General features: G+C 36.3%; 1 protein-coding gene across 1 annotated transcript in view; it reads left to right on the forward strand.

Moving 5' to 3' along the window:
* The first annotated feature begins 8942 nt into the window (after positions 1-8942).
* Positions 8943-27904, forward strand: part of LOC141334839 (uncharacterized) — a 43852-nt gene continuing 24890 nt past the window's right edge. Inside the window, exons 1-7 of the mRNA XM_073840063.1 lie at positions 8943-9036; positions 11997-12177; positions 13898-14056; positions 14176-14368; positions 14853-14981; positions 16648-16782; positions 24910-25497. Coding sequence (XP_073696164.1) covers positions 8943-9036; positions 11997-12177; positions 13898-14056; positions 14176-14368; positions 14853-14981; positions 16648-16782; positions 24910-25497 — 1479 coding nt within the window. The remainder of the gene's footprint in view (positions 9037-11996; positions 12178-13897; positions 14057-14175; positions 14369-14852; positions 14982-16647; positions 16783-24909; positions 25498-27904) is intronic.

Genomic DNA, 27904 nt, shown 5'->3' on the forward strand with positions numbered 1-27904 from the left:
TAAAATGTAATTTCATCTAATTACAAGTACTTAATATTTGGAATCTGATTATGTAATCCACATTACATGTAATTGGTTACTACCCAGCTCTGGGAATAGTTCACCCAAATGAATGACTGACTTTCTTTCTTTCTTTCTTTCTTCTGTGGAACAAAAACGAGAGAATGAAGATCTCCTTTTTAATGCCCAAGTAGTGTAACACCACTAACATTTAACCACATGCTGATATGAAATGTCTTCAGTAAATGCAGTTCATTTTATGTGACCTTACCTGTACATACAATGGGTTACCTTGTCCACACCAGTATTTCACAATAAATAGGTTATTCTGTCTCATAGTATCTAAATCATTAAGGTTCAGGTTGTATTTTTTAACCAATTTCCTCCAGAGGCATTAAAAATCTTAAATAGAGTGCCTTGAACACTTTCTCACTGGTAGAAGCACAGGAGTGCAAAGTCATTAAGTGTGTGGGAATGAACAGTAGCCTTTGCAATTTCCTTTCCCATGAAAAGACCGATTTCTGTGGTTCTCCACGATTGTGGGTAGTATAGTGCTTGTCTGGTCATTTAGAAATTAAATGCATTTTGGTTTTTCAACAAAGTTAAAATCTTAATGAGTTATGGCTTATACACTCTAAAAAATGGTGTGTTAAATACAACTCAGCACTAGGTAAAATATGGGTAGTTTTGTTTTACCTAAATATTTTGTTTGAACATTAATGTGTGTTGGCAGTTTGTGTACACAACCACCCTACAATGATAAAAACCCACCCAGTGGTATTTTTTAATCTTTAAAAGTAATATCCCCTTTTTAAAAATCGGGTCATTCTCAGCTTCTTCTTGGTGTGGCAACACACTGACAGAGGCCACTCCCACGATAGTTGATTGACATGAGCGCCTTACTTTAGACCCGCCCTCACCGAGCTGAAACAGTTGGACTCCAATCGCCATTGTGTCGACTCTGGTGCAGGAGAAGACAAGAATGTCTCAGATTGAGTGATTAAGTTGTTCTGTTGTTGGATGTAATAATGAACATAGCAGTCGTCATTTACTCCCGACATCTGAGCTGCTGAAGACCCGATCTACATATGCGTCTATGTCCGTGCGAATCGGTCTTGATGCAGCTTCACCCACAGCAGGAGTATAAGGGTTTTTATGCATCTTTGTTCATAATAATGTGCTTGCTGGCAAGTTTCGCGGCTAAACCCGGTTAAAGTAAACACTACGGCTCAAAATATCACATCAGAGAGGGGCGGGGCGAGCAGAGCTCAATTGCATTTAAAGGGACCATGCAATAAAATGAGTTGATCTTTTACAGAGCTGATTTTGACAAGGTAAAAGGGTGTTTTTTTTACACTACTATTAAGAATTTTTAACCAAAGTATATTATAGACTTTTCATTAAGACCCTAAAGAATCATATGAACTTGAACTATGAACTATGAAAATGGGCATCCGATGACCCCTTTAACTATTGCTTAAAATGACACAATTTCTTGCTTAAAATGAACCTAAAATACGTTGTACATTATACAAGAGGCATCAGCAATAATCAAAAATTTATAATTTTATAAATAAGCAATTTAAAAATGTTTATTATTTAATTATTATTTATTAATCTTGTTAATATATTCATGTATAATTTTATAATATTGTATAATAAGTTCATTTTAAGCAAGTAATGTAATTTTAAGCAATAGTTAAGTTAAATAAAACAACCCAGAAAGCTGGGTTAAACATTTAACCCAAACTCTGAGTCAAAACAACCCAGTCGTTGGTTTTATCCATATTTTTCCCAGCACTGGGTTGTTTTTAACCCAGCAGTTGTACATGTTTTTAGCAAACTGTATAGTAGGGAAGTATGCAATTTCGGGAGCAGCCATAGATTTTGATGCAGTAGGGTGTAGCAGATTGAACGTTTAATTGTACACAAACCCCCCCCCCCAGAAGTAGTGACTTCCATATTGTTTAGATTAGATTCAACTTTATTGTCATTACACATGTACAAGTACAAGGCAACGAAATGCAGTTTAGGTCTAACCAGGAGTGCAATAAGCAGCAAGTGCAGGATATAGGTATAATTTATAAGTTATAAGTGCACTAATGGGAGATATGTACATGGAGAAACTATGGAAATTATTTACAGATGAAAGTATTGTGATACAGATGAAAGTATTGAAAGTATTGTGGACATAATTTACAGGCGCTATTAACAAGTAGAATGTACAAATAGAGGAGCATAGTATGCAGGTTGTTGTTAACTATAATCAGGAATTGCAGATTGATATGAACATAATATACAGGTAGCATGAATATATGTTACATATTGTAACATATATTCGAGTGTAGTGTGTTATCAAAAAAAACAGAAAAACAATGTAGGGTGGGAGCTTGGTTCTATGCATCAGTTGCTCATTGTATTTATTGTTCATGGATCCAAGTTTGCAAGGTTGGGCTTAAAGTAGACTAAATTATTTAAGAAGTCCTGTATCTATCAGAGACTTTCCGCTACCACTACCACTTGCAGTTACAAGGTCAAAACAGTATATGGATGAATTGTTCACAAAAAGCTCTATAACGTGCCTTTAGAAAATAATTAGGGTGAATTTTCACTTCACGCTGATGTTAGGGTTACTTTGATGGCTCACAGGTCAGTATTGTGCTGATAACTCATTTCATTAAGGTTGTTTAGTATTTTACAGTTAGTGTTGTGATTTGGTGCCAGTGTCCCTCTTAATATAAACATCAAACTGGTGTAGATCCCGCTTTTTTCCCCTTCCACTTACCATGGATCGGAATCCTGCGGGCGCCCCTGGACGTGTCTGACGCCAGTCGTTCAGCTCTCAAAACACTGATTTGATTAGTGCGAAATTCACTCTTAAAGCAACATTTGGCAGAATTTCAGTGTGCGGTTGATTTGTGGCTGGTGGACAGGAACAGGCCTGTTAACTCTGTAAGGAAAGTCAGAGTGGATAATGACGCTCTTTGGGTTTTCTTGGCACTGTATTTCCTTTAGGGAAACCTTGAAGTCTTGTCTCCCATGCTGCATTGAGACTGCTCTATTACGTTAATCCATTGAAACAGCTGCGGCTATCAGACCTGTAAAGTTAAGTGAAATCTTTTTCATGTGATGGAACATACATTTTTAGTCTGTGTATATCATGGTTTGAGATCATTTTGTGATATGCTTTGAAAACTCGTCATCAGTTTAGTTAAATTGGTACTCTGGATAATCCATTTCTCGGAGCTGATCCATTACCCGCTTCACATCAACCAAAGAGTCCAGGACCTGGCATCTTGTCATGGAACATTTTGAGATGTCAATGCCATAGTTGACAGAAACCAAACACTCTTAACTAAAAGGAATGACATTTTCAGCTTTTTCTAACAATTCCAGTTGTTTTGTCATGGCTTGCCTGCCAGTTGGAGAGTTATTTGCTTTTGTATTAAGAATAGCAAGAATGAGAGTTGCATGTCTAGAAGGCCTAAAGGCAGCAGTTTTGTTAAAGATGCAAGCCTTTTATTAATTTATTTGCCAGTCATAATATGTTCTATTATGTGACAAATTCAGCATTGAAATTTTGTTTTTTGTAAATTAGGCGTGATAATACTGTACTGTACTATGAGCTTTTTATAAAATGCCCTTCAGTTCTTCACTTTTATTCATTGTCAGAGTCGATGCATTGTTGAATTGAATCCAAAAAGATACCAATCCAAAAGGGGTTTGGGGTTGATGTTGGGCAAGTGGCCAGGAGCCTCTTTGATAAGCTGCTGTCAGCCTGTACTGTATGCATCCTGTGTGTTCAGCACCCTGTATTCATTAGGAGTTGGAATGCGTGCCTTACTACTGTACCACAACCTATAGAGATCTGGAACCCTGTCCTTCATCACAAAATGTGCCCAGACTAACCTACAGCCAGAGCTGTCACCGCTGCAGCGCAGTAGACCTCTGGGGTTACTGTTCAAGGGGAACTTAATATGAAGGGACACTATTTCTTTTCTTATTTTGTTATCATCCAGGAACAGTTCCTGATGAAAGTCAGTTATAGAAGTCAGTGAGTTTGTCTGTGTTGAGAAATGAATCAGACACAAATGTTGTTATACCATTGAAACGTGAAGGGATAATTAAACATCATTTACTAATTTGTGAGTTTTTGGGAGGATGTTTATTGAGATTTTTTTGAACAGTCTTTTGCACAAAGATATTGTGTGGCTTGAAATAAAGAAAAAGAAAAGAATAGAAATATAGCAAATGTGTTCTGGACCTCTACACTGTTATTTTGCCCTTTGTAAAGCTTGACAGGGCCAGTTTTTTTTTCACATTAGTTGTCTGGAAAAAGAACAGCGTGAGCACTCTGCTAATAGCCTGTGCTTTTCTTTGTATTTCTGTGAAATATGATAAAATCATATGGGAACCCTGCGTGTTATGACATCTATGGCTTAATATAGCGTAAATTGTCTCTTACTGTAATATGTAGTAGAAAACGGATTAAAGATTTTAAAAAATCCACATCGTTTTTTTAGACATATTTTGGACTGTGGGTTTGGGCCATATGACGTGAAATGGTTGCCATTTTTGCCATAACACAATTCAGAATACACAACTCTGAAAATAAAATACTCATACGATGACCACAGCTTCTGAAAGAGCTTACAGCTGGCAATGGATGTAAGTAAGTGTAGGCCTAAACCAAATGTCGTACCATTGATGTCCCCACAAGGAGTCTAAATGCCCTTGGATATCGAGTGAATATATCTCTGAGAAACTACTTCACTGGCTTCGGTGTCATGACAAGCGTCGGCAAGTTTACTTCCAGCCAGGATTGCATCTAGCGTTTCTTGTCTCTGCTATTTGTAAGCTTTTTCAAGAGCTGTGGTCCACTAAAAGCCTCAAAAGCATCAGGGCTAAAGTAGAGAGAACAAAGACGCTGGTCTTTAGGACGTTTTATTTGTCTACAGACATCTTCCCATTCTTTTCTTCTCTTCTTATCGCTAGGAAAAGCAGTGAAGACTTGCATCACTTGTCTTGTTGCCCTTCGACTGAAAATTACAACCAAAAGCCACACAATCTGGCATTGTATCAGTATTTTATTGTGTATTTTATAGTTTTGTTTGCTGTAAAAATAGCAACGGGTAGCGGCAGTAGCTCACAGAGTGCAGCCATTTCACATCATTGAAATAATGGTGCTAACCATAGTCCAAAAACTGTATAAAACAATGTGGATTTTTTTTTTCTGTTTCATAGGTTTTCTACTACATATTTTAGTTAGAGACATCAATAATGTTTTTTGAGCCATACAAGTCTTAATACCCAAGGTTCCCTTTAAATCAAATGAGGTGTAGGGCTGGGCAATATTCCGGTTCAAATAGTAAACCGGTTTGAATTCTGCACACTGTATAATGTTATTTAAAAATAAAACAGCATACCGGTACAAGTGACTAAGCAATGTAGACAGTGTCCTAAATCGAGAGAAGATCTCTGTTAACTGCATGCACTTCTGACTAATGGTTGGAGAACATTTAGAACTATTAACGGCATGCAACTAATTCTTTAACTTGGCAAATAAATAAACTGTAGATGGGTTTTAACATAAGCTAGATATGTTGAAGTGAAACACAAAAAGGAGAAAATACTGTAGCAGGAAGAGCACTTTACCATGTGCAAAATAATAAATTGGGGGTGGGGGTTTATATGAATGCATCTCTGAGAGAAACTGACTGTCTTCAGAAATGCATAGATGGTATTTTTTTCATTTTACCTCCATATAATGCATATTAATGTAGTATTTAAAATTGCTTGGTTACAGCTGCTTTGTTTTCAGCGGTAACCAAGAAAACTCTATATATCATTGCTGTTCCATAAGCGCCACCTGCTGTTAGAGAGTGAATTTGCATTATAATTCAACCTGTCTGCTGTTTTTGTTTCGTGCAGTTGTTTTATGTAGCCTATTATAATTTCACAAAGCTAAGGTCAGACCATTTTATCTATCACATTTAATTTACATCAAAAACGGTTCATGCTACATGTTTGTTTGGATCTTGATTAAAATGCAGTGTTTCATGCATTCTGATTAATATAAAGGCACAGGGGGAAAATGTGATAAATCATAAAACCATTAGAATCCTGAAAAAAAAAAACATGATACAGATTTTTGGTCAAACCACCCAGCACTAAAATTAAGTTATTTAGATGAGGACAGAATATTCATTTTTTGAATTTTACAGTTTCTTGACCATGGAATGCATTAGTGGGGAAATCTGGAGAAATGCATTTTCTTCTGGTTGACAAGGTAAATACTGTGTAGAGTGATAATGGAGTGAATTTACTGCCTGATGTGAGTGAGGATTCTCACCTCGGCTTCCTGGAGTGCAACATCTTGAATTCTTTTCCATCCTGTGTGTTCTGACATGAATCCCTGAGGATTTTGGAAGGAAAAAGGAGTGATTTTCATTTGGCTAGATTTCCCAACCATTGCTATAACCGGGTTGTATAGCTTATGTTCTGCTTTTGATTCCTAAATGATATTGTTCCAATTGATTGGCTCTAAAATATCATTATAATGTCTTCATTGATTTTGATTCCTAAAATATGTAGTCTCCCTATTTTATATGAAGCCAATAGTTTTTCATGTTTAACCAACATGTTCACAGCAGAACATGGAAACATGAACTCTTGTGAGAGCTGCCATCAAAATAGGTATCATGACGTGTTTGACAACTTGATTAATTAATAGTTCCGAAATAAATGATTGTTTGGAAAATCTGAAAGGTGAACTCCTAAAATTGCTGTCATTATTCAAAAAGGCAAACTGTCTGCGTGTGTAATGCCACCTGTGAAAATACCCAATGAACTCTCAGAGCTGAGACATGACTGTTTTTGGAAATTGCTCCTATTTTTCTACATTATTCTAGTTCTAGTTCTCAATCTGACATTAAGACTCACAGGAAACAGATGTTTAGTAACATTTAAGTTATTATTTAGCAAATCCAAACATTAATTATTTAATATTTCCGGACAAGGTTTTATTCCAAAAATGTTTAAAATGTAATTTCCATGACATAATGTAGAACCTACATTTGTTGAGTTAGAGTCTTAAGAGAGTTTACTTTCTAAAAGTCTGCTATGCTATGGTGCCCATGGTCAAAGAAACTGCCACAGATGAACTGAGTGATGCTGTAAGTAATTAGAAAACTGAGGCAAAACCATTGCTCTGATTTAGGAGCCCCAGAGGAATATAAATGTTATCAGCGCATAAACCAGGATGGAAAAAAGAAAGATTGAATGCCTTTCAAAACATCCTGAAATCCTGTGACTGTTGTTCATGGAACCGTTCCTAATTCCTTAAAGTGTTTCCTAATTGCCTTAACAGGACAGAGCTCAAGTGTGTTCAGGGAACAATGTTTCACAGGGTTTAATGAGTCTTCCTCACTCTCTGTCTGCCACACGCCACATAACTACACCCCATTAAATATTATGGGGGTCAATTCATGTTTTTGAAAGTTCCTGCTGTTGATTTGCTAATTTTCTCTCATTCAGATGTACATATGACAAACATAATTTCTGATTAACAAGAACATTTATTTATTATCCTTGCTGAAATGACTGAAAAGATTTTCTTTACACTGGTCCAGATCGGTGGTTTGGTTGGGTGAACAGCATAGTCTTGTTGATAAAGATAATTGATATAGAACATATTGGAATTTGAATAAGTCCTGATACTTCTAAAATATGGTTGCTGAACTGATTCTCAGTTAAAGATATATTTCACCCAAAGGGTGAATTCAGTAGAGCACAAACAAAGATTTTTAACTCAAACCGTTGCAGTCTGTCAGTCATATAATGGCAGTCAATAAAAAAACCACGGCTTTGAGAGTCAAAAAAAAAAAAAAAAAAAAAAAACAGACAAAACCAAATAAAACCTAGTGGCTTGTGACGATACATTGAGGTCTTAACACACTAAACAATTGGTCTGTGCAAGAAACTAAAAGGTATTTATTATTATAGTACCATTTTGAGTAGCTGTCGTACCCACAATCTCTCTGCACTGTATAAACAGTGTTGGCTCTTGTGAAAATGCTCAGGACAGTTGGACATTGCGGTGGATCAGAGGTAAAAAATTATATAAATACTGTTCATTTTCTTGTACAGACTGATTGTTTTTTTGACTCTCAAAACCGTGGGTCCCATTGACTGCCATTATATGACTGACAGACTGCAACGGTTTGAGTTAAAAATCTTTGTTTGTTTTCTACTGAAAAAAAAAATTCACCTACATTTTGGATGCCCTTGGGGTAAAGCAGATTTTCATTTTTGGTTGAGCTATCCCTTTAAGGCATACTTGTGGCTTTTGATTACCCATGGTCACCCTGTCATATTTAAATATTATTCCACCTTAAAGAGGGAAATGAAAAATACTTTAAGAGGTTGGGATTTAGCTGAAGGCGACAGAATGCCTCTCTGTGAAAGACTTTTTTTTTTCTTTTACCTACCACTGTGAGTTAAAGTGCAGTTACATTTACTGTTGTTCTGTAAAATTTCATGTAATTTCAGTATGAATCAATGCAATATGAAATTTTGCATGACAACAAAAGATTTCCCTACACAAGCCTTTTTTAAAGAAATCCTCACTAGAGAAATCTTTTACTTTTTATTCCTTTCTTTCATTTAGGGTGTCAGGCGGTGTCCCATCTTCAGTCTCATAATGAAAGAGATAAGTGCCATCAGTCCTTCTCTGATTACACTTCACAGCAAAATTGGAATAAAGGAAACTGCTTAGGAAATGGAGTCTCATCCCTCTTTATTCCATAATTGCTACCGCAAGACTTTTGTTAAACGAGCCGTCCATGTAAATGAAATACAAACCGGCACAGGGGGGGCTAATTGGGCATTAAATGGGAAATAAATGTAGCCAAACATCAGACCTGAATCTGGCTGCATGCTAGATGAATGAACTTTTGGAAATTACATACTGGCATTCAACATCCAGTTCCTGCAGAAACTACAGGGAAGTAATTGGAGAAGGAAAGGAAAAGAATGGTAAAACAGTGCTGCTTCATTTTTTTAACATTAATGTTACTACAGTTCATTTCAGCAGGCCATATAAAAGTGACATTTTGCTGCGTCATACAGTAAATATGTTTTCGTTGTTATATAATATGAAATATAGGAGTGATTCACATTGCATGTTATTGTTTTGCATTTGTGTGTTTTATTATGGGGGTGTTTGTAACCAGCAACTATAAATCAGTAAAGAGTTTCCAGTTTTGTGGTGTCTCAAAAGAAAACCTCTTTGCGTCGTCTTGTTCAAAAATTGTCCATGCCACATTTAATCGCTTTATGGGATTTTAACAGAGCATATGTAAGAAATTTGAGATGAATACTGTAATAGTGATTGTACAAATGTACAAATCATCGTAAACGCTTGTATTTTTTACAAAATATCACAAATCGGCATGTCCCACGAATGTCACGTTTCGTTCTTTGTGTTAGCAAAACACAACACTGATATGTACTGTACATGGATATTAATGACCGTGTCTGACGAATGCTTGTTCAGCTGTGCTCTGGGAGGAGGCATTAGTACCCACTGACCCTTCACAGACTTGATCTTAGATCATTTTGTGGCTTTTCTAAACATTCTCAAAGTTGAGACATGGTTTGGGGTGAGTTAGGTATAGATCAGCATGTGGGCAATGAATACTTGCAAAACACAATTACCACAAGCCAAGGTGGGAAAGGGAATGTCAGTTTTGCACATGGTCTCAAGATGTCAGGTCATTCCTCCCCTTTAACCTGTTCAAGCCACTCCATTTTCTTTGAAAGTGCTGTTTTCTTCTGATCTGACTCCACTTTAACCCCATAGACATCATATTGAGCTGTTTAAAGTCTTGTGTTATAGCCATGTGTTCTGTATGTTATGGGGCGTTACACATTTCCCTTTGAAGCACTGCATAACTTTGTAGTTCATTTTGTTTATCGGTGTTTACATGGAACTTATAAACTATATTTTTCAATTATGTCAGTACTATTGATTCATATTTTAGTTGATATACAGTGGTGGCCAATTTATTAGAACACTAGTATTTGTACCAGCTAAAAAAATGGTTTTAAGTCAGTTATTTCTATCTTTTGCTGTAGTGTGTCTATGGGAGATATCAGTTTAACTTCCAAACATTCATTTTGCCATTAATTGTAATAATCCAGTGATATTTTTGTTTGTACAAGGAGTCTGACAACAGCCAGTGCTCCACACAGAGATCTGATCTCATCATCATCCAGTCTGTCTGAAATGGCATGAAGAAACAGAACAAATTAAGGCAGACTAAATGCAGAAGAACTGTGTCAACGTCTCCAAGATGCTTTAAGAGACCTACCTGCAAAGCTACCTGAAAATGTGCAAGTGCACCTAGGGCAAAAGCTGCTTTAAACGCAAAGGATGGTCACACTAAATGTTGATTTAATTTAGTTAATAGAGCTGTAACATGAGGATGCGGTCAAAAATAGATTTTATTTATCAATTAACTTCTGTTAACTAAATTAAATCAACATTTGGTGTGACCATTCTTTCCGTTTATAGAAGCTTTTGCTTTAGGTGCACTTGCGCATAGTTTTTCAGGAAGCTTTGCAGGTAGGTCTCTTGAAGCATCTTGGAGACGTTGCCACAGTACTTTTGGATTTAGTCTGTCTCAGTTTGTTCTGTTTCTTCATGTCATTCCAGACAGACTGGATGATGAGATCAGATCTCTGTGTGGAACACTTTGTTGTCAGACTCCTTGTGCAAACAAAAATCTCACTGGATTATTACAATTAATGGCAAACTGAATGTTTGGAAATGTGAACTGATACAGCAAAAGATAGAAATAACTGACTTGAAAAGTAGTGAAAATACTAGTGTTCTAATAATTTTGGCCACCACTGTATGTGGAAATGAATATATTACTTAGTTATGAGGCATGTATGGCTTTAGGCACATATTCCTGCTTAGTGTGCATGTGGTATGTAGAGAATGGTGGCATGTACACCTTTCATCAGGTTATCAGCGAGAGCTCATGTGTGACTGGAGTCTGCTGCTTGTGGTCATGCTACTTGCAGGACTATGAGTGACGACTGACGCCTGAATGCAATGAGCGTAAAAAGCCCTTTTCACCACAGTGAATGAAACAAGAGATCGGCCACTGCTAAAGAGGAAATACTCTTAACTCAAATCTCTAATCCGGTTGTAAGGTCCATGTATTATGTCTTGAAGTCTCTCTTGTGAAGAACAAATCATACAGTGTTTTGCTTTGCCTTGCCATATATGGCTATTGGGGATTTGGGTTTATGTAGAGTTTAAATATACAGAGTCATTTCTTTTTTTAATCTTCTGTTAGTCTCCTAGAATAGCAGGAACAACTGTGAGCCTGACGTCCAATGAAAACGGAAAGATTGCATCATGAAATTACCATCTTGCTTTCATACTAAATGATGAGGGTTTTATTATCTGTACATTAAGACTTTTTTTTGGTTTGGAAGGATGACCTTTGATGGGAAAGGGGAAAATGAAGAAGTGCAGTATTGTAGGGTTTACTTGGCCATTTTGTGCAGGCAAGGGATGGAAAGTTAATCAACGGCTTGCTCTTTCCACCCTTGACATCCTATGGGGATCAGGTGGGAAAAATGCAGCCCTCCATGGGAATGCTTCACCCCAGAATCATCCATCAGTAATGGCCCTGACTGTGTTTGTGCACAATAGGGTGGGGTCATCTATAGGTAGTACTTGGAAGGGGAAAGTTGCTTGCATAAGCCCTGGAGATTTGGACAGTTTGAGACTTGCCCATTTTCCCATAATAGGCTGAAACAAGGTGAATAAAGCATCTGAATGTCCTGCAATTCTTCTGTATTATTTTTCTTTTACTAATAAATGCAGTATGTTGCATAACATTAATAAAGTGTCACTTGATTTAAGGGATTTGCTTCTGTGCAGGTCACTTGCTGAATTGACTTTTCCTTTTTTACAGAGGGGTTCAACACACATCTGAATCTCTTCACACAAAGAGTGGATTTACTTGAGCAGCTCTCAGGCTTAGTACCAACTAGCAGAAACGTGACCCTTTATAAGGAGAACCAGGGATGTCCTGTACTGGACATTGGCCTGTATTCCACACTCACTATGCCCACCCAGGAAGCATTTGGAACAAGGTTTGATAAACATTTATTTGTATATATGATATAGAAATTATGGTCCCACATTATATCAGGTGGTCTTAACTACTATGTAGTTATATTAAAAAATATGTACGATGTACTTACTGTGTTCATATTGTTTCACAAAACACTTTTGCTGCTATTGAGGTGGGATATGGGTAAGGTTGGGGACAGGTTTGGTGTTATGGTTATTTTTAAGGGTGGGTTAAGGTGTAAGGGATGGGTCAGCAGTGCAATTCTAACTGTAATTACAGAAATAAATTATAGATGTAATTACACACAGTTTTTTTTTAAAGCAAGTACAATGTAAAACATGTATGTACACAATAAATGCATTGTATCAAATGATGTGAGTACATAGTAGTTAAGGCCACCTAATGTAAAGTGGGACCCAAATCATATTCCAAATCATTCAAAAATTACAATTAAAAATACAAATTAAAAATTACTTAACTTTCAAGCGTTTAGGTTTTTTTATAGACTATATACTTTGATTTAACAGGGGTGCATCAAAAGTGAGAGTGAAGACTTTTACGTTGTTACAAAAGTTTTTGAGCACCAAATCAGTATATTAGAATGATTTCTAAAGATTCATGTTGAGACTTTAAGGACTTGAGTAATGGATGCTGAAAGTTATTTGTCATCACACAAATAATTTTATTTTAAAATGTATTAAGATAGACAACAAGTATTTTCATTTGTAATAATATTTCACAGTTTTACTGTTTTTACTGTGTTTTTGATCGAATAAATGTAGCCTTGGTGAGCGTTAGATGGTAGTTTCGAATAGTAGTGTATTTAAAGCGATAGTTTAGCCAAAAATGAAAAATCTGTCATTAATTGTTTGCCCTCAAGATATTTTTGATGAAATCCCAAAGCTTTCTGAGAGAAGACTGACAGGGGGAAGAGAAGAAATTGTTGAATAAAGTCATTATTTTTGTTTTCTTTGCACACACAAAATATGTGACCCTGGACCACAAAACCAGTCTTAAGTAGCACGGGTATATTTGTAGCAATAGCCAACAATACAAAGTATGGGTCGAAATTATCGATTTTTCTTTTATGCCAAAAATCATTACGTTACCCAGCCGGCATTTCAACGATGATTCACCGTTGAAACAACGTCAGGTACCATGGTTGGATCAACGGTGAAAAACCGTTCGGATTTGCAAAATTTTTCAATGTTGATATTGTGACGTCTTTTCAACGTGGAAGTAACAACGTTGATTCACCATTGAAATCGCTACTTTGTTTCACCATCTTCATTTTCAACAATGGTGAAAACATTGATATATATATATATATATACGGGTGAATACACAACTGTATGTTAAATTAGAATCAGTTTGCATTTAGATCAACACAGTACGTACATAAAAGTTCAAATCAAATAGCAGCAATGGGTTTACTATCAACTTTAATAAACTAACACATAATCAATATTGTAAAACAAGTTTTATTTTGGAAATGCACACTGTATAAAACTAAATAAAAATAAAAACCTGTCGAAAAAAATTACAAAAACAATACAAATACTGTAATTCTGCTCACATATTATTGTAGCCCAGTTTGTGATGAATACAAAGTAATCAGACTTTAGACATTATACACTACCAGTCAGAAGTTTTCTCTTCTTTGTGTGAACTATCCCTTTTCTCTCATTTCTAATGAAATACTTTCTGTCTTGATACAAAGAATCTGTGTGTGTTCATAGCTTTGCAGATGAATTCAGTGTGCTTATTCAACTGCGGAGCTCACAAGAAGAGGACCGGAGTGTGATGACTTTGCTGAACTTCTATAATCACATTTTACTCCAGATCCGTATAGGCCCGCACAGCATTACCTTCATCACCACACAGCAGCGTGACTATGAGTACAAACACCATTTAACACATGCCACTGAGCACTAAGCTGTACCAATATTGAAATAACAGTGTTATTATAATTGTGTATTTGAAACTCCATCTTTTTTCTGACCATCTCTGGCTTCAGGTTTTCAGTGTCAGGACTGTCTGACTCGCAGTGGCACTGGATCTCAGTTGGGGTTGCATTTGAATGGCTGGCTGTCTATGTGGACTGTGTGCTGGTGGAGAAAGTGAGCTGGATGTACCCATACATGGGCATCACTACAGATGGCCTGCTGATGGTGGGGGGAATCCTGGAGGGGTTTGAGACACCCTTTGAGGTATTCCTCATTTGTTATATGCAAGGAGGGTATGGAAAGACACGGCTATAGTCAGTGTCAAGAATCCGTCATGCCTGGGCAACCAGCCTTTCCTAAAGTCATTAGTTAAAGACTCTAATATGTCTTACTACAACACAGTGGTGTACAAAAATGCTAAAGTAGCACTAGCAATGCGTCATGGGAAACAGGTATGGCTGCCACACCAATTTGCTTTTCAGCTGTGAAAACCATCATCTCAATGACTTAAACTTAAAAATGAATAGTCAAGCAGCATGCCAAGAGTTTCAATGGCACTGAAGGCCTACAATGGGTTTTTATCATGGCGACTGTGGTATCAAGTTCACTATTAATTCTAAATCAATGAAGCATATGAGTGAACGTTTGACCACCACTCCTGTGAAATCAGTGCTCAGCTAATATGGATTGTTATGTGGTTGATGTCATAGCTCAGATTTGTCTTTGACGTCTGTGTCTGTTTTTACAGGGAGAGCTGAGACAGATGACCTTCATAATGGGAGATGCAAATGCTGCCAAGGATCATTGTGCTCTTCATCAACATATGTGTGAACCTATGAAGGGACGCAGCTTTCTTAAGACAGAAAGTAGCGCTGAGGTAGAGTTGAGAACTTTGTGTACTTGAAAGCAGAATAGTAAGATGTTTTAATTTTTTCCTAGTCATTGTGTCCTAATCCTGTAATATTACTGCTGAATATAGTCATTAGTAAAGAGAGAGAAAAAAAATTCATCAATATCTTTCACATAGTAATAACAGTAAATTGCAGAAAAATTACTGGAACAACTTTACCGGTAAATACAAAAATGTGCTGTTCACACAGGCAACAACATTCAGTTTTTTTTTTTTACCGGTAAAACACCATTCACACAGAAGTTGCAAAATACCAGTAAATTCTATAATTTTAAACACAGTCAGTGTTTTTGTAAATGTTTTCATTTTTGTGTCAAACATTGACATTCATGTAGCTGCTTTTGGCCTAGAAACATCATAATAAACGACTTTAGACATTTCTTTGACTTCCGTAAACAGCGCTGAGTAAATGCGTCATCTGCGTCAGAATGTTATGATTGTCCCAGAGTAGACGTCTTACTTCAGTGTGTTCTGAAATTAGTTATCTGTATTTTTAAAAAGGTCCTGTATACACATGATCTCTTAATGGTAATTTACTGGTAAAGACTGTATGTGTGAAAGGGGCTAATAAAAATAGACAAAAAAAATGCATCATGGACAATTAAAGCTGCAGTAACGTTTTTTTGGTTAAAAATGATCCAAAATCAAATTTTAAGCAAGTACATAACCAGTCAGAGTTCAAAACTATCTCCTTACTTCAGCCCGATTCACAATGGTAAGCTTGGAATAATGTTTTCTAATTTGAGTGGTACTAGTAGGAATTCACAGGAAATTCGAGCATGCCACTGCGTCATTACCTCACATCTGTAAACATAAAGAAGTTGTCTTGGCCAGTAGGATATTGCATGTGAGGATCCTGCAGGTGGCGGATTATTTACAGCCTTTTCTCACAGCAGATGGAATAATTAAATTTAGCATTTTGATGACAATTACCACTGGTAGCACGATTTTATTGTAATGCTTTTTTCCTCAGTTGGTCAGAACAAAAGTGGCAGACATGTTACTTGTTCAGATGACAATATCTTGTGAACATTATTATTTAAGTCATATATTCCAAGACATATTCTAGAATCTGTGACTCCTAAGTAGAGTATCCAAATTGGTGCGGTGAAAGTCAGCCACACATACATCTCAAAACATTACATCCATCTGTGCTGGAGCCTTGCCGGTGCAAGACCCAAGCAAAGATAATTTTGCAAATAATAGCAGTTGCAGGTTTTAAACAGATATGGCAACAAAGAGGCAAAAGTGACAGACTGCAGCTTTAAATATTTTAAAATAATTTTTAAAAAGATTCAGATTTTTAACTGGTCACATGGTCATTCAGATGGTCGATAATGTTAGAGATACATAAAATGTTTGAATATTTGGTTTAATTTTGCACTTTTTTTTCTTGAATTAAATGGCATTTTAGGTTTGCGTAAAATTGGCTAAATGTAATGAAAAAACTTTAAAGGTAAAAAAGTTAACTCTATTTCCATCCAAATATAATTTTACATACAATTTTGCAATTGATTTTTGTGATGCTATTGACATAGAAATTGCACATTTCACATTTCATGCCATTAAAATCTTTCCACACTGAAAGTAATGTGTTTTATTGACATCTTGTTTGCCTTTCTTCAACCTACAGAGCCCTTTGTTGTCTACAGCTGGCTCAACAGCAGACAGACCTTTCTCATCAACTCCCTCTTCTAGCACAGACGAGACTGCCAGTATACATTCAGTTCCAGGGCTCAGGCCTGAACCCAGAGAATCACATGGTTCGGTAAGAGACAACAAGAAACATCCCAATGTTAATTACAGACCCGAAACATCAGTTTACAAGCAATCTGTGAATTATAGCATAAAGCTCAGATACAGACACGGTGAGTAATTATGCAGCTATGAATGGACAAAGCCTGAGTACAATGTGGGGAGAATGAACCTCAGCTGGAGAACACAGATGAATGACTTTAGAGGTCAGGAAATTGAATAAATGGGAAAGAAGGGATCACTCGGACTTCTCATTTGTCCTCATAAAGCTGTTGCTGTATTTTCCTACATGGGGAGGGTGATGATTAATTATCATCATGGGAGCTGTCTCGTTTCAGCACGGTGCTGTAACACAGAGGAGCTGTGCTGAGACGCTGTGGCCATGTTTGATAAACACCCCGTCTGGGAGAGTAAGTCCGGACAGGCTGAGAGTTTGCTGGTATACTCCAGGAACGGCTCCAAAGCTTGCAAATTGCCTGGAAAGTCATTAGACACCTATATTGCTTTGCACTTTAAGTAAGCTCTGTGCACTGCAGGACACACTTTTAGAAGTTTCCTGGGCTGATGTTTTACATATATTATGAATTGATTGTTAAAGACTGTACCTGCAGTATTTTGCTAGACATTGCGTAGTTCGCTCTGTGTGTAGCTTCATCCACAGTCGTCTGTTTGGGTGTTTCATGGAAAGCAGGGATGCGCAGTATATCATATGACTCAGTATGGTACAGTAAATTGATATATTGGTATCTGTTAGAATTGATTATTTTATTTTAGTCAAAGCTGTTTATTGTCATTTAGAAGTATCATGTACAAAGTTCAATGAAAATCTCTATTCTCAGAAAAAAATATTTTCCACACACTTTAAACAAGACAGAAGCAAAAATATACATATAGTATATGCAGATATTAAAAGAAATACAGTGCTGTTAATGGGGTTAAAGAAACTGGTATTTCTACAGAGGCCCACACATGACATGCAGGGAAAAAATGTATATTGTGGCCGCAACTTAAAGGAATAGTTCACCCAAAAATGAAAATTATGTCATTAATTACTCCCCCTTATTTTGTTCTAAACCTGTAAGACCTTCATTCATCATCGGAACACAAATTAAGATATTGATGAAATTGATGAAATTCCAAGAGCTTTCTGACCCTACATAGACAGGAACAAAACTTCCACGTTCAAGGCCCAGAAACATGCCTTGTTTACATCCCCTTCAGAATCATTAAAAATGTTAATTATTTTACCAAAATAAGAGGGATCATACAAAATGCATGTTATTGTTTGTTTAGTACTAACCTGAATAAGATATTTTTACATAAAAGATATTTACATCTAGTCCACAAGAGAAAATAATAGTTGAATTTATAAAAATGACCCTGTTCAAATGTTTACCCCCTGATTCTTAACACTGTGATTTTACCTGAATTATCTGCAGCTGTGTTTTTTTTGTTTAGTGATGGTTGTTCATGAGTCCCTTGTTTGTCCTGAACAGTTACACTGCCTGCTGTTCTTCAGAAAAGTCCTTTAGGTCACACAAATTCTTTGGTTTTCCAGCATTTGTGTATTTGAACCCTTTCGAAGAATGATTATGATTTTGAGATCCATATTTTCACACTGAGGACAACTGAGGGACTCATATGCAACTATTACAGGGGGGGGGGGGGGTTTGGGGGCTACAGAAGATAGTTACTTATTTCTCAGAAGACAAAGTAAGTTCAATTTACCCTGATTTTCAAATTCCCCTGGCTCTTAATGCATAGTGTTTCCTTCTGGAGTATCAATGAGCATTCTGTAATAGTTTTCTTAATACTTTTAATAGTTTAAGTCCCTCAAAATGTCCTCAGTGTGAGAAATAGATCTCAAAATCATACAGTCATTGTTGAAAAGAGTTCAAATGCAAAAAAATGGATGGAAAACCAAAGAATTTGTGGAACCTGAAGGATTTTTCTGAAATCTCCAAAAAGCAAGTGAAGCCAAGCTCATTTGACTCAATAAAGCCTGTAATTCGAAAGTGCTCTGTTATGGTTTAACACACTACAAATGACACAAAATACCAGTTGTATTATGTAACAGTGAACAGCTTTAAGGTCAAAGATCAAGGCAAATCTGTGTTATCCATCTTCCCCCAGGAGGTGGCATTTTACATGGGGGAATTCCAGTACCGTCCCATCTATCAGAGATGGTGCAGAGCTCACCCCTGCATCTGGATATGGTTTCATTTGAGGTGTAATTGAGGCTGACTGTATATAATGTTGTCTGTTATCAGCTAACCAGAGTTTAATGAACTACTTGAGGACAATACTGCCACACTTGACAAAATAGAGGGTATTTTGCCAAGTGTGGCAGTACAGTCCTCTCTCAAACTGTGGGTAATTAGTGAGCAGCATTTGAGAACTGTGGCAGATATAATCTTAGATTTAGTTTTGTTTTAACTCTTGATCTTTCCTGTATGGAGTAAATATAGATGAGGAACTGTGGGAGTTCTGTTCTGCACATGTCCATCAGCACAGCATTGAAAATGTTCTTGGAAATGTTTGTCTATCATTCATTTATTCTGCCCTCATAAAGGTTAGACATGTAATTATGATGTTTGCACTGTAATTTAGCGTACCCTTCTAAAGCTAAAATAAGTCATAAAGCAGATATAAACTTAGAAGAGGTGTGAAGTTTAGTTTAATATTCAGCCATAAAGAAATGCAGGTTTACATAAACGTGCATACAGTGGGTCTTATACGTCCAAAAACGTGCATGCTGAATACGTCAGATGAAAAGACCATCTCCCCTCATTTCTTGTGGTTTCTGCTGCTTGATTAATTAGGCTATGTGGAATCATGGCTTCCAACACCCACCACCAGTGAAATTGTGAAAACCTCAGAGTCAGGGTCTCACAGGAAAGTCAGGCAAGAGAGTCTTCGCCTGTGATTGATCTCCTTGAGTTACCTCTGTTACTATGGCAGCCATTACCACTAATCCTCTCTGTTTTAATGACCTTGTGGTCACGCAGCATCCCACTGCTTTGATTCTGAGAGCTGGAGGTCTGCTTCAAAACTTGCTTTGAATTAAAGTAACCTCATCAAGTTTATTTCTGGAACAAATTGTCATTTCTAATTGATGGCTCACCAGTGCTTTCATAAATCTGTCTCTTCTTTGCTGCTTTTGTGTGTGTGTGTGTGTCAGTCTCAGCAGGCTTTAGTTGTCTGAATGTGTTTTCTATTTGTCACGGTTCAGCAGTGACAGAGAAATCCTTTATGTTTGTGTAAAATCTAAAGTAGCTTCTAATTTGGTCCTAAAACTGACATTGTCTGATATGAAGTTTCCAAGCATCTTTGTCTCTCTTATCTATCAAGCTATTAAAGGGATAGTTCACCCTAAAATAAAAATTCTGTCGTTGACAGAATCTGATGATATTTGATGAAATCTGAGAGCTTTCTGACCCTGACATCAATGCAACTGATACTATCAAGGCCCAGAAAGGTGGTAAGAACATTGATAAAACAGTGCATGTGACATCTGTGGTTCAACCATAATGCTATGAAGTTACAAGAATACTTTTTGTATGCAAAGAAAACAAAAATAACAACTTTACTGAACAATTTCTCCTCTTCTGTGCCAGTCATGGACACATGGACTATTTTTAACCATGTCCTTAATACCTTTCTGGGCCTTGAACGTGTCAGTTGTGTTGCGGTCTATGCAGGGTCAGAAAGCTCTTGGTTTTCATAAAAATGTAATTTGTGTTTAGAAAAAGAACTAAGGTCTTACGGGTTTGGAATGGCATGAGTGTGAGTAATTAATGACAGAATTTTCGTTTTTGGATGAACTATCCCTTTAGGCTCAAGAAAAACAGCCCATAGGACAATATTCTGAGTCTTTTGTAACCAGTCACTATGTTTGAGGAAAAACAGAAATGTATCCATTGGCAGTCTTCATCATTGTAGCTTTCAAATGTCGTTCATGTTCACATTATCACAGATAATATAGCACGCCAAAGGTTTAATTCCAAACCTCATTGGTTCATGTGTCTCATAACCAATTTTCACATTCAGAATTGGCCAAATGAGATTTGAGAGCTGCAGCAGAGGGAGTTTTAGCTTTCTGTTAGTCGCAGTAGACTTGGAATACAGCGCATGGGTCATTTGGAGCACTATTATGATACTTTTCTGGTGTGTTTTTTAACATTTTTGTATTTTTGCTCACCATTGACTTTTATTGCATGGAAAACAGCAACATGAACATTCTGCTGAACATTTCCTTTTGTGTCCCACGGAAGAAAGCATGTCTTAAGGAAAGACATGGTGGTGAGTAAATCACCAAATATTTCGAATAAAACTTTCACGTTAAATTTAGCAGCTTTGAGTGCTCCAAACTTCAAAGACATCAGTTTCATTCAGTTTTCTAAACTGAAGCGAAAACTACAAAGCTACCGTAAAGAAGTTTGGGTCAAAAGTTTTTTTTTTCCTTTTTAAGAAATTATTACTTATTTAACAAGGATGCATTCTATTTTAAGAATGAAAAATCTTACTGACCCCAAACTTTTAAACATTGTGGTGTATATCCTCTGTCACCCTCAAGGTGACCTAATAGCCCATTTTGTTCTGTAGACATAATTCAAACAGGACACAAATAGAACAAGTGGCTATTGCTACATTTTATTTGGGTGCTGTTCATCTTAGTGGCTGCCTGAAGGCTTAGTTGGCTTGAGTGTTTGAAGCCTGGGCACAGCTCCTGTGTCTGGGAGGTTCTCTCTTTGGGAGGGCACTTGGAGAAAGCTTGCACTGTCTGGGATCTTTAGCAGGGATACAGAGACTGTGGTGCAGTGTGTATCTCCAGCAATCATGGTGTGCTGTGTCTGTATGGGATGTTACCTTGTACTAGATCTGCTTCTGCTTGGATTGCATGTGGAGGGCAAATGGAAAGCCATGGTAGGAAACAAATCATCTCTTTCCTTTTAATTGTGCATGATTTCATTTTTTTTCATTAGTAGATGCTCTAATTTTGTTTGGATGTTTAGTGCAAGTGTCACATTAACCAACATGAAAATGATTTATTTTTTGTAGAAGAGTTATTTTTATGATCTGTTTTTATCTATTTATCTGCTTTATTCGAAAGATAAAAAATGTAAATGTGAAGTATCGCATTGTATTGAGTTTAGACTTGTATTAGCTGACATGTCTAAACAACTTTCACAAAGGTGTGTTTAAAGATATTTCCTCATAAATCAACAATGGAGACTTTCCATGAACATGTTCACTTGTTGAGGGTAAATGGACTGGAAACTGCCATTTGAATGGAGGTTAAGGAGATTGTAAGACTCCAATAAAATTGGAGGTCAACAACATGTTAAGTGGATGTTGTGGTTCACATAATCAGATTGACCTGAGGTGCTTAGGTCATTGGTATGTAAACTGTATACTGTCTAGCTTTCTTCTTCACCAATAGCACCCTGATTTCCTCTTTGATGATCCACAAAAATGTTCCAGGTGATTTTCTTGATAGGAGTGTCATATTTGCCCAGCTGGGTCCCTCAACAAATGACCTGCAAGTATTTCCCTCATACCTGTGTCTTAACTGAGATTTATGGCGTCTCTCTTCATTATTCACTGCTGGCTCGGCTGTGATGAACACTGATAATATCCTGCCCAGGGCCTCGAGTTCCAAACTCTGACATTCTGCTTTATCATTTCCAGTCTCTGTGAAACATTTGTTTATATCTCTAAAACCTCCAGACTGGGTTAGTAGTTAGTTATGACCTTCTCACTGGCGGATGCTACATCTGATATTGATGTCTTAGTCACTGTGAGTTTTAGATCATAGCATTTCAGCCTTTCGGTTTGATTCAGATTTATTGTCATTGTCAAGTGCTGTACAGAGCCAATGAAATCACATCTAACCAGAAGTGTCATAGTAAGATAGAATATAAATAAATGATGGTAAACCACAAATGACAGTGTAGTGTAGATGGCCAGTGGCCCCAGAAAGTCTTTAGACAATATTGGGCTCATAAGTCATACTTGTAAATGTTTTAATTAATTGCATTATGACTTTTACAAACAACTGAGATCTGCAAATGATGCTGAAGCTTTTCTCAGAACCATTTTTGTGACTATTCAAACAACTTGTCCCAGGGTAATTTTAGTAAATGTATGAAGTTAGTTCCCCTAGGGTCCACACAAATGTTGTAGTTCACACCTGCCCAAAGGTGTATTTCATTGCAAAGTTTGACAACCAGGAAGAAAAAAAAATACTTAAAATAATTTAATAATCACCTTAATTTTAAACAATGTCTCTATAGTTTAATGCCTTGCGTTACCATAAATATATCAAAACCTAATTTTTGATTAGTAATATGTATTGCTAAGAACTTTATTTGGTCAACTTTAAAAATGATTTTCTCTATATTTATTTATTTATTTATTTATTTATTTATTTATTTTGCACCCTCAGATTCTTGATTTTCAAATAGTTGTATCTCAGCCATCATATTGTCCTATCCTAACAAACCATACATCAATGAAAAGCTTTATTCAGCTTTCAGATTGTTTCTCAATTTAAAAAAAAAAATGGTTTAGTGGTCCAGGGTCACATGTTGGATTCAATCTTTTTGTCAAAAATAGTTTTTCTCTATTTTTTTTTTTACTGAAGCTCAGATCAATGAGTCCTAAGAGCAATATGCACTTCAGTTATTGAGTGAATTTTGCCAATTAAATAAAATATTTTAAAAATCACAATTTATCACACTAGTGTGCTCTGTTTAACTGGGAAGTTTATTTTGAATTATATTTTATGGCTGGTGTACAAAAATAGCTTATAAATCGCTTGTTATGCTGTATTATCACCTAATATTGAATTCAAGCTTTTTTTCAACTTGTTTTCTTTCAATTAGCATAGGTTTTATATTTATTTATTTTATTTCATGAACTGAGAATAAACTATTTATTAATCTTAATGTTAATTTTAGCATTTACTAATGCTTTATTAAAATTACAACATTAGTTATTGAACATGAACAAACAATGAATGGCTATATTTTTATTAACTAACAAAAATGAATAAATAGTGCAATAAATGTATTGTTCATTGTTCTTTCATGTTAGTTAATACATTAATTAATGTTAACAAATGACACCTTATTGTAAAGCGTTTCAAAGACCTCTTTTAAAAAAGGAAAACTTATTAAACCCAACCTTTTGAACAATAAAGTATGACTATTTATTTATTTATTTATTTTTTGGTGTTTTATTGTAGAAACTAGCAATTTAAACCTAACATGGGATATGCAGTGCATCTACTTTCTTCCTCTTAAACATCCCACTGGCCGATCTTCTGAACAAAGTGTAATTGTGTCTTGTATCATCTGGTTCTGCTCCAGCTTCTCTCACAGGAGTTGTTCCAGTGTTCGGTACAGTTCCAGCCAAAGATGTAACCTGTAGCACTGAGGAGGGTAAAACAATTATTTGGGGAGCTGTGTCACCCTTGAGAGGATCGAGTGTCCCTCTCATCTGAGGCGGCCGCCTTACAGTGTTAAGTGCCTGACTGCTCTTTCTCTGTAGCTTATTGTTAGAGAAAGAGAGGAGGACAGTAGGATGGAGCCTCTGGGTCTCTGAGCTCAGAATCACGTGTAGGCCATTGCCTTATCGTAATTGATCATGTTTCTACTTTGTGGAATATGCACTTTTTATGGTACCTGATTTGGTGATCATCTGGCACTTGTTTCTGGTTTGACCAGAAAGTGCAGGGTGCTCAACTCCATCCTGTCTGGATGTTTTGGACGAGTTTCTCCATAATTAGATCAATAACTGCTGCCATGATCCATACATTTATTTTTCTTAAACTGAGTTTTGTTTTCCACCTGCTTTCTCTGGAAAGTACTAATGCAATCATTATGTGCACCAGCTAAGTAGCACTGACTTAAGTGAATAGGGTGCAAACAGTTTGTGCTGAAAGGAATAACAATGAGATGCTTTAAATGCCCACAGTGCAACATTGTACACGGTTAAACTGGATTGCAGATGATTAATGAGTACGACATGTTGTTGCTCTGAAATATTTAATGGATTATCCCCTTAGCATTTTGTTAATCTTGTTTGCCATGCAAAAATTCCCTCACAGTCTATCTCTTTTTTTGTTCTCTTCCAGAACTCCAGTGCCTCTTCTAAGAATGAAGGTCTTCGTAGTGAATGGGACATGCCGTCTAATCCGAACAGAACTTCAAAGCATTCGGTTCGTGGCTTTGTAGTGGTGGACGAGTCTGACCTTCTCACGTCTCCCCTCATTAGCACACATAGCAGGTATAAGGACACTAGTGACAAAAAGATACAGTCCACCACCTTCAAATCATTAGAGGAGAACTTCACCTCTCAAAAACTGAAAACAGGTTTGGGTGAAAGCCGTCAGGAACGGCTCCCTTTGAAGCCCTCTGGGGACATTGCTGACCTGGATTCTGTTTTGAATGTGAAGAAATCAGCTGGTCAGAAGGGTTTGGTCAGGCCTACAGTCCGTCCTGAGTTAAGCCAACTGACTGAAGAAGGTTTCTTACTTACTTCAAAAAGCTTTGAAGTAGTTAAAAACCCTTTGGCCAGTGTTCACTCAAAAAAAGGATATGAATTGCACCCAAGCAAGAAAAGAGTTGCGTTTAAACATGGTGATGTTATATCAGGCATGGATGGAAGGAGATACCGGCTCCTCAGTGGACCTCCAGGGCCTGTTGGACCACCAGGGAAAAGAGTGAGTTAACTAAATTCTTAACATGATTTTATACTAAAATCCCGATGAAATAGCATGCTCGACCATGATTTTATACTATAATCCTAATGAAATCACATGCTCCTTCATGATTTTATTCTGAAATCCTGATGAAATCACATGCTCTTTCATGATTTTCCACTAAAAATCCTGATGAAATCGCATGCTCTTTCATGATTTTATACTAAAATCTTGATGAAATCACATACTCTTTCATAATTTTCCACCAAAAATCCTGATGAAATTGCATGCTCTTTCGTGATTTTATACTTAAATCCTGATGAAATCACATGCTCTTCCATGATTTTCCACTAAAAATCCTGATGAAGTTGCATGCTCTTCCATAATTTGCCACTAAAATCTTGATGAAATCATGTTCCTCCATGATTTTACACTAAAATCCTGAAGAAATGACATGCTCTTCCATAATTTTCTACTAAAATCCTGAAGAAATGACATGCTCTTCCATAATTTTCTACTAAAATCCTGAAAAAAATCACATGCTTTTCAGTGATTTCTACTAAAAATCCTAATCAAATTACACGCTTTTCCGTGATTTTCTCCCAAAGTACTGAAGAAATCACATGCTCTTCCATGATTTTCTACTAAAATCCTGATGAAATCACATGCTCTTCCATGATTTTCCACTAAAAATCCTGATGAAGTTGCATGCTCTTCCATAATTTGCCACTAAAATCTTGATGAAATCATGTTCCTCCATGATTTTACACTAAAATCCTGAAGAAATGACATGCTCTTCCATAATTTTCTACTAAAATCCTGAAGAAATGACATGCTCTTCCATAATTTTCTACTAAAATCCTGAAAAAAATCACATGCTTTTCAGTGATTTCTACTAAAAATCCTAATCAAATTACATGCTTTTCTGTGATTTTCTCCAAAAGTACTGAAGAAATCACATGCTCTTCCATGATTTTCTACTAAAATCCAGAAGAAATCACATGCTGTTCCATGATTTTCTAATAAAAAAACCTGATGAAATGACATACTCTTACATGATTTTACACTATAATCCTAGTAAAATGACATGCTCTACAATGATTTTCTACAAAAATCCTGATGAAATGACATGCAAACCTTTTATTTATTATATTTATAATAATGTTTATTATAGTAGTGAATCTCTTTTCAGTGGGGTAATATATAAAAATAATTACTATCAAATGAATTTAATGGTTAATTTAAGAGTTTTAATTATTTTAGAATTTTACTTGTATATCATTTTAAGAAATCGTCCATATGGTCAAGCAATATGACGAAAAATGCAACAAAATTACGGTAGCCTAAAATCAGTACTGAAGCCCTCTGAGGTCATTTTCATTACAAATGATGACTGGGACACAGCTGTGTTTCTATAAAACTATAGATATGAAAGTAGTGCCATTTCCATTTGGTAGCAGACTGAAGGCATGGTCACATCTGTGAAATTTCATCAGCAAAAATGGTCCATTGTCCACTGTCAATAGTGTGGTGATACACAAAGCACTACTCACATAGAAGTCACTTTCAATCCAAGCATAATTCCGTTGGTCAACACAGCAAATTTGCATGAAAAACTTGAACCTGATGCAAAATGTGTGTGGGGAAGTGCTTCACTCTTCACCCATGGAATATTTTGTTGGAAATATATAACCGCTAAATGCTGTGATTGACCAATCAGAATGAAGTATTCCAGTATGGAAAACTTCAGCATTTCAATCATAGGAGCAAAATTGCATCTAAAACAAGTAGCTACTATGATGGTAGTGCAAATTAAAAATATCTAATGTCTTTTGTGATTTACAGTACCTGAGTTTTTTCCCCCACCCTCTTCCTGTCTGTTGGAACTGAAAACTTGCCTACTTTTCAGTTTGCGTAGCAGCCAGTGTTTGTTGTATCTGCTAGAAACAGACCGTTGTGAACTCAAGTCACATTAAACTGCTAGTCCAAAAACTAATTTTTCATCTCACTGTGTAATCAAACTTATTTTGGTCACGTTTCGAAATACGTCATTGTCTAAAACTGAATGTTATGTAATCTTTTCATCTTTTAATGTAGTTTATGCAACCATTCCTTTGAATATGCTTCACATCTGTAACCATACATTACTACATCTGCCCTATTCTGAATGATAGCCTTCCAGTATAAAAAACCCAAATATAAGACCGTAGTTCTAAATGTCCACTTTGCACAAGGTTTGAGGTTTGGCAGCACTCTACAAATTGGCATGCCTAAGAGTGTCGCGTTACGTAATATACATAAGATTAAAAAGGGCACGGACCTATAAATATTAATTGGCGAATGAGTCTTATGGATTCAAAGTCTTTTGCTTCTACAGTGTCGTGATTTCCATGCTTGTATTTGAACATTGAAACCAATCCTCTATAAA

This window comes from Garra rufa, chromosome 5, assembly GCF_049309525.1.
Source record: "Garra rufa chromosome 5, GarRuf1.0, whole genome shotgun sequence".
In the NCBI taxonomy this organism is placed as follows: Eukaryota; Metazoa; Chordata; class Actinopteri; order Cypriniformes; family Cyprinidae; genus Garra; species Garra rufa.